The following is a 7,543-nucleotide window of genomic DNA, read 5'->3' as shown; positions in this document are numbered from 1 at the left end:
CTGGGGACCCTCGCCCTGTCCCTGGGCCTGGAGCGACCCCTCCCTTCTCTCCAGCGGCCGTGCCGGGGAGCTATGAGCTCCGGTGGCCTTTCGGGCTACCCGTCCTTTGGGGGCAGCCCACCCGCTCCGAAGCCCGTGTAGGAGGGAGAGCGCCCAGTGCCTGCGTGTGGGAGTGCATCCCAGGAGGGTGTCTGTCTGCCTGGACCGGGATGGGGCTGGAACTGGGCCATGAACCCCAGACGCCCGGGCCTGGGTTCCTCCTGTCTGTTCAGAGCCTTCTGGACGCGGTGGTGATGCCTGGCCAGGATCTCGCAGTGAGGGGAGGCCTGCCAGCTGCGTCCAGATCCTGAGGGCGCAACTCCCCCCCCCCACCAACTTCCCTGGGCAAACTTGTCTGCTGAAGGCGGGACTTGGGTGGCCTTGAGGGTGTGAGGACCACGTGGACCCGGGAGTGTGACCTGTGCCTGCCTTTGCCAGGCTGGGTGCCTTGTGGGGGGCCCTGCCCTCCCTGCTGCCCCTTTCCTTGACTTCCCTGGTGTCTGTACTGCCTGGGAGCCCATGTTCATCCAGGATGTGGAGCTGAGCCCATGGAGTTTGGGGCACCCAGGTTGGTGGGGGCAGCAGTGCCCACAAGCCCATTGGGCTTCCCCGCAGGCAGACATGGCCCTGCAGGAACACTCTTTCCACAAGCTTCTGGAGGGTGCCCATGAGGGGAGGTGGCATCCAGCGGGTGCAGCCGTGGTCATGCTGCTACGTGGGAACTGTCTCCCAGGTCTCAGGCCTTCTCCTCCGCCTTCTAGCTTTGGAGCTGCCTTTTGGGTCGACTGTTGAGCAACTGGACAGAACGCGTCCCTCCCTCTGCCCCTGTTCAGTGGTGACAGCAGTGCAACCTGGGCCCCTCGTTCGCCTGTCCTGTCTGCCCCCAGTGCCACCAAGATGGGCCCTTCGTAGAGCCCATGTGGGGCGCTCTGAGGCTGTTTGTGCTGTTGGCACAGTGCCTGCGGCCCACAGAGGTGGCAGCTGCGCAGTAACAGAGACCCCAAGACAGCCTCAGTAGAGGAGGAGGCTGGTGACACAGGTGGGAGCACCTGTGTCCACCAAGGTAACACCGAGGTGGCTGGCAGGCCACCGGGTGATGGGCTAACAGAGAAGAGAGCCCAGGTGGTGCTGATGATGGTGTCCTGAGACCGCCAGAGGAAGGGGTGGACAGCGATCAGAGGGGAGGCCCAGACAGGTCGAGGCTGTGACCCAGGCTGACGGGATGCGCTGGAGCATGGGGGGGACTGTTTCTGATTGGGTTGTGAAGGCAGTCGGCCGTGTTGGAGAATTGACTCGTAAGAGCTAATGCCAGCTGCCAGGCCTGGTGACATGGTGACTGGAGATGACAGCAGGCACAGACACTGGGCACTGCCAGGGGGCCTCAGTAGGGCTTTTCCATCACCACAGGGCCCTCCCGGGCTGCACTGAGGGTCGTTTCCGTTCCATGGTCTTCAGGAGCTTCTACCCCATCCTCCATCCCAGGAGCCTGGCTGGGACCTGGCCTGAGGGGCGGGGGCGGTCGGCCCATGGAGTGCTGGGTGCTGGCACTGCCAGGACATGGGTGCAGAAGGGCGGGCTGAGCCCCTCCTGGGGAACCATGACACTAGCCGAATGAGTGTCCCTTTGCCCACCCCAGTGGGCCACCATCTCCAGATTATCCATCATGCCTCCTGACTCCCTGGTCTGGTTGTCCCATCTGCCTTCTGGCTTCCTGGTGTGGGTTGGTCCTGAGCTCTGTTGCCTGCAGACCCTGGGATGGGTCCTGGGTGGCTAGCGGTGGGATGATGTCCTAGGAGTTGGCAGGAGAGAAAGCCAACCCCAACTTTGGGACCCTACAGCATCCCTGGGGTGAGGCCTCTGCCATTTCTCCTCTGTGGGGAGCCCAGAGGCGTGGTGGCTGCCAGGAGGGGTGGGCGTGGTGCCGGACCTGGGCTGCACCACAGGTAGCTGGCCTGGGAGGGTTCCCATGTGCCATAGGAGGACCAAGCCAGCAGGCTCTTGGGTACATGGTAGCAGGTCTGGATTGTGAGCAGCTGGGAGCCCTATGGCTGAGCCAGGGCTGAGGCGGAAGCCCCTTCCTCCCTGAAGTAGCGTAGACTTCGCGCCTGGGGCTGAGTGGAGCCAAGGGCCCGTCAGTGTTTGGAGCTAGAGGTTGGCCACGGGACCATCCCCATCCCGCAGGATTGTGCAGGGACCCACGTGTGGGGTTGGTCCCCAGATGACCCCTGTCAACTAGACAGCCTCAAGCAAGCCCTGGGTACACCCCAAGGGAGTCAGTGAGGTCACTCCCGCTTGGTGGTTCTGTCCAGAAGGAGGAGTGGGCCTTGCACTTCTTTGGCCTGTGACCAGCATCTTGCACTTGGTGGCCAAGACTGTGTCTTCCAGGACGCCTGTGCATCCTCTGTGAGGACCCTCTCGGCCACGAGGTGGGGCCTGCCGTGCAACTCCAGTGACTCAGGGCTGGGCTCGCCAGCCTTTCACACGAGGCCGGTTCTGTGACGTGTTGGGAGGTTTTCCACTCCTGCACCATGGTGAAACACCTGCTCACTCACCGCTGCATTGATGTTTCTTCCTGGACCGTCTGGTGTGTTGATGTGGGAGTGAGCCCGTTCTCATGCTCCCTCTTCCAAGTTGAGCAGTGTAGCCCATGCTGGCCCTGAGGGCCTGGCCCACACCTGCCCAGTCTGTACTGTGTGGCACATGGCCTGTGGGGTCCTCGTCTCTGCCCTGCGCTCTCCATCTGTCCACACGTTGTGCTGTGTCTTCCCTTTGACGTTGACTTGCAGCTGATCCGACCTGTGTGGAGAGTCCAGCTTGCATTCTCGCATGGGCCTGCCCTGGCTCAAGTGATCCTCCCGCCTCAGCCTCCCAAGTAGCTGGGACCATAGTCATGTACCACCACACTCAGTTCATTTTATTTTTGTGAAGACGGGGTCTTGCTATATGTGGCCCAGGCTTATCCCGAACTCTTGGCTTCTGGTCATCCTCCCGCCTCAGCCTCCCAAAGTGCTGGGGTTATAGGCATGAGCCACCACACCTGGTCCCTAAGCACTGTCTTACTGGGATTGTGGTTGGGGTGATAGGAAATGTACCATGTGTGGAGACAGCAGGCACCGTCATGGTGTCTGGTCTTCTCCAGCGCCATCCCTTCCAGCGGACTCGTTCTCGGGGTGAACTTCCTGGTCCTGGGGGGAGTTCTCGTCATGGGGTCTTTCATTCCTCTTGGTTTCATGACCAACCCACAGCTGGCCTCATCACCAGGCTTCCTGAACCCTCTTTTTGTTTTGAGTAACGGGCCCAATTTATAGATCGGAGAGACAGAGGAGCACAAGGGGAGCCCCCATCTCCCCTGGCCCAGGCCCCTTCGAGGTCAGACGCACCTGCCCCCTCAGCCCCTGCACCCCTCTTGGGGCAAGCTCAGCTGTCCCTCCCTGGCAACTTCGAAGGCTGTTTACTTTGTTGCTTTTGTGTTATGTTTTCATTTAGTAAGTTATATCTGGATCGTCTCCTCGGTGAGACTTAGAACATGAGTGCTTAAGCATTTGTCCCCTTTCCCAGAGTGGACTGCACTCTCCCCAGTAGACACTGTGTTCTCCAGACTTGAAGGCTTCCCCAGCAGATGTGGGCACACAGACACACATAGCACATGTGTGATATGCACTCACACATGAATACGCACGTATACAACTACATGTGCATAGACGTGCACATGTACATAAGTACGTTGTGACGTGCCATAACACACGTAAGCATATAAACACACATCCACGAGTGTACACAGCTTGGATGTGTGCACATGTGTAAACGTGTGATGTATGCTCACACACGTGGACATACCTGCACATGCAGCCATCACAGACCTGTCCCATGCACATACACAAACGCGCACATCCAGACACAGGAGTGTGTGCGCCGTGTGGCACTGTTCCCGTCACGGCTCCGTGTGCGAACAGGGTCCCCAAGAGCTGTCCAGGATGCCCCGCAGCCTGGGGTGCACCTCGAGGACCGTGCAGGGAGAGATGTCCTGACTGCAGCATCACCCGAGGCTGGGAACGTGAGACCTGAGAGGCGATGTGGAGTCGTGGCATCTGGGCCGGGCACTGCTGGAGGGGCAGGGCCTCAGGGTGAAGAGCGTGTCCTGTGAGAGACAGGCGGTAGGTGTGTTGTGTGGATGACTGTGACCACCAGGCAAGGCAGGGGAGGTGGGCCACTTGGTGGCCTGCGGGGCCCACGGCCTAGGCAAACCGTGAGCAGCAGGCACCACCCTCCCAGTTCTGGGGCTTGGACATTCCAAGTCTGAATGCTGGCAGGTCCTGGCTCTGGTGAGGCCCATTTCCTGGGGCGTGGAAGGCACGGGAATCTCCCTGGGGTCCCTTTCGGGGCTTCAGCCCCAATAACAGAGGCTCTGTCCTCACGTCCTCCTCACCTGCCATGGTCCCCACTTCCTGCCGCCGTTGTGGGGGGGTGAATTTCAGCCTGTGAAGTGGGGGGCTGTGTTCAGCCCATAACCCAGAGAGCTGCGTTACCAGAAAAAGGAAGCTAGAAGCAGGCTCGTTCCTCAAACTGCAGCAGAGTCAGCGGCACAAAGACCTCCATCCACCTGTCGGTGGACACCAGGGCCATGTCCTCACCCTGGACACCCAGTCACACCCCCTTGCATACACACAGCGAGTTTCTGGGAGAGACAAGGAAGTGGTGCTGCAGTTGTGGGTGGCCCCTGTGGGCACAGCATGTGATGTTGCAGTCATGGCATATGCTGTTAGAATCATGAGTGGCCTTCATGGGCAGGGCGTGTGATGCTACGGTCCTGGGTGGCCTTTGTGGGCAGAGTGTGTGATGCGTCATGGGTGGCCTTTGTGGGCATGGCACGTGATGCTGTTGTCATGGGTGGCCCCTGTGGGCATGGCATGCGATGCTGCGGTCATGGCTGGCCTTCGTGGACATGGTGCGGTACTCTGCAGTCATGGGTGGCCCTGTGGGTGCAGCATGTGATGCTGTGGTCATGGTGGCCCTTGTGGGCATGCCACACCACCTGGACACTCGGCGCCTCTCCACAGCGCTGACCACCTAGAACTCGGCTGGCCTGATGGGGAGCATGGTATCCCACAGTGCCTCTGACTCTGACACGCTGGGTGCCTGGCTCAGTTGATAGCGAGGTCCGTCCAGGACTCTCCATGGATTTGCAAAACGCCAGTGCCCCCCAGGCCACGCTAGCAATAGCCATGCCGTGCTACGTCCCTGCTGAGGGGACAGTGTCCTCAGTCCCCCACTGCCCCCAGTTGTCATGGCAACCCCACTCTGAGGAAGTCTGCTGTTCTGAGCAGAGAGGGGCCCGTGTGCAGTGTGTGTGAACATGTGTGCACACAGCTGGAGCCCAGAGCCGTGCATGGACGTGCAGGAGGGCACACTGCCCCAGGCCGGGCAGGCACTCCACACCCGCAGCAGATCTGCAGGCTTGCATGTGGGCGCAGGCTCATCCTCCCCGACTGACCTTCCTCTCTCTCTCCAGGCGTCAGTGGGCTCCGAGAAGCTCTTCGCCCCAGCAGCCAGTAAAGGTAAGCACATCCCTGGGCTCTGAGAAACAACATGGCGACTGGACAGCCCCTGGAGTCAGCATGGAGACAGGGCCCGGGGCCAAGCTGCCCTCCTTGCGTGTGGGCCCAGGCCTGAGGCAGATGTGGAAACTGGGGTAGGGTTCAGCCCGCTGTGTGGCCTCTCTGCCCCATGTCTGCACCAGAAGTAGGGGTGACAGCAAGACCCCCAGGTTGCAGAGAGCTCCCAGCAAGCCGGGACACTGGAGGGCCCGCCCCCAGCCACAGTGGGGGTCATGCGTGGGCCAGAATGCAGCCACCTCTCTCCCTTTCTCCACAGGCCCCGTGCACGAGGCATCAGAGGCCAGGGCCGCGGTGCCCAAGGTATCGGGCCTCGAGCGCAGCCGGGAACTCAGTGCCGACAACCTCCTGCCCGCCAGTCCTGCACACCCAGCCGCACCCTGCCCGGGGCCCTCGCCCGGCGCCCACACCAGCCCCCCCGTGAAGAGGGAGGCCCCAGCCCCGCCCCGCCTCGCCCCGCTGCCTGCAGCTTCCCAGCCCCGTGGCCTGCTCCCGACACACGTGCCTGTGGCCCTGGGCGCCTTTGTGGGTCCCAGCACTGGCCAGGCGGCACCCAACGGCCTGCACAGCCTCAGGTGTGTGGGGGCCGCATGGCCTCAGTTGCATGTGTGGGGGCTGCATGACCTCAGGGCTGTGTGCTGGGCCTGCATGGTCTTGGGTGTGGGGAGGGCCAGACGGTGCGGGCCTTGAAGGGGGAGTGGGGGCGGGGCCTGCAGGGCTCTGGGGGCGGAGTGGGCCAGGTTGCCACTCACACTGAGCCCATGTCCTGCCCCAGGAGCAGCAGCGTGGGCAGCAGTGTCCCCCTGGGCCTGGCAAAGCACGTGTCGCTGCCCCACGGGCTGGGTCCGCACCTGTCTACCTCACACCTGGCACTCAGGTCCCAGGCACAGCACCAGCACCACGCGGCTACCATGTTTGCCACACCCCCAACACTGCCCCCGCCCCCGGCGCTGCCCGCCAGCAGTCTGGTCATCCCCGGACACCCAGCCGGTATGTGTCTCCACGTGACTTTCCCAGGCAGAATGGGAGGTGAGGACCCAGCCTCTGGGAGGGGCACACAGCCTGGTCCCCATCTGCTGTGGATCTGCATACCCTTAGCATCTCTGAGTGGCTTCTGAGGCCCCACCAGGTGGGCCGCTCTCCAGGAGTCCCAGGGGATCGTGGGCCACACGCACACAGGCAGCGTGTAGATGCACACACGTGCAGACGTGCACAGGCGGCCCCTGGCCTTCTACAGGGCTGACCCGCAGGGGCTCCTGGCTCCATTCCTCCTGCTCTGGCAGGGGTGCCGCCGCCTTGGCCCCAGCTGGTGCTGTCCAAAGGAGGGTCAGAAGGTTCTCCTGGGGCCCAGGTGCTTCTTGCCATCTGAGGCCAACCCAGGCTGGGGACGGCCAGGATGGGTCGGGGCGGCCGGCCCGGCATGTGGGCTGTGCGTGGCAGGGCTCATGGTCTTCTCTCTTGCCTCTAGATGCCAGCCTGTTGCTCTCACTCAGCCAGCCGGCCATGTACTGCCAGCCTCCCTCGGGGATTCTGATGGGTACTTGGTCCCAGGCTCCTCTCTTCCCTCCACCCCTGGGCCCGCACGTGGCAAGCGGCCACCTCGGCTTGGCCTGCCGACCCCGGGAGTGCCAGGTGACTATCCGCCTCGCCCCGCCGGGAGCCCACGGCCGACGTGCCTCTCTGTCTTTCTCTCTTTTTCTCTTGTAGATCACGAGCTGCTCAGGCAAGAGCTGAACACGCGGTTTCTGGTGCAGAGCGCCGAGCGGCCAGGCGCCTGCCTGGGCCCGGGGGCGCTGCTGCGGGCGGAGTTCCACCAGCACCAGCACACACACCAGCACACGCACCAGCATACGCACCAACACACTCACCAACACACATTCACTCCCTTCCCC

General features: G+C 62.4%; 1 protein-coding gene across 1 annotated transcript in view; it reads left to right on the top strand.

Annotated features, from left to right (window-relative positions):
• Positions 1–7,543, top strand: part of FBRSL1 (fibrosin like 1) — a gene marked incomplete at its 3' end in the record, with an annotated part of 65,773 nt that overhangs the window by 48,988 nt on the left and 9,242 nt on the right. The window contains 4 exon segments of the mRNA XM_021715185.1: positions 5,549–5,594; positions 5,911–6,226; positions 6,436–6,641; positions 7,359–7,542. Of these exon segments, the coding sequence (XP_021570860.1) occupies positions 5,549–5,594; positions 5,911–6,226; positions 6,436–6,641; positions 7,359–7,542 (752 nt within the window).

The sequence above is a fragment of the Carlito syrichta genome, unplaced genomic scaffold (genome assembly GCF_000164805.1).
Source record: "Carlito syrichta isolate Samal-C Ts95f unplaced genomic scaffold, Tarsius_syrichta-2.0.1 Scaffold306821, whole genome shotgun sequence".
Classification (NCBI taxonomy): Eukaryota; Metazoa; Chordata; class Mammalia; order Primates; family Tarsiidae; genus Carlito; species Carlito syrichta.
Note: the sequence above shows the minus strand (reverse complement) of the source record. Positions and strands in the feature narration are given on the sequence as shown.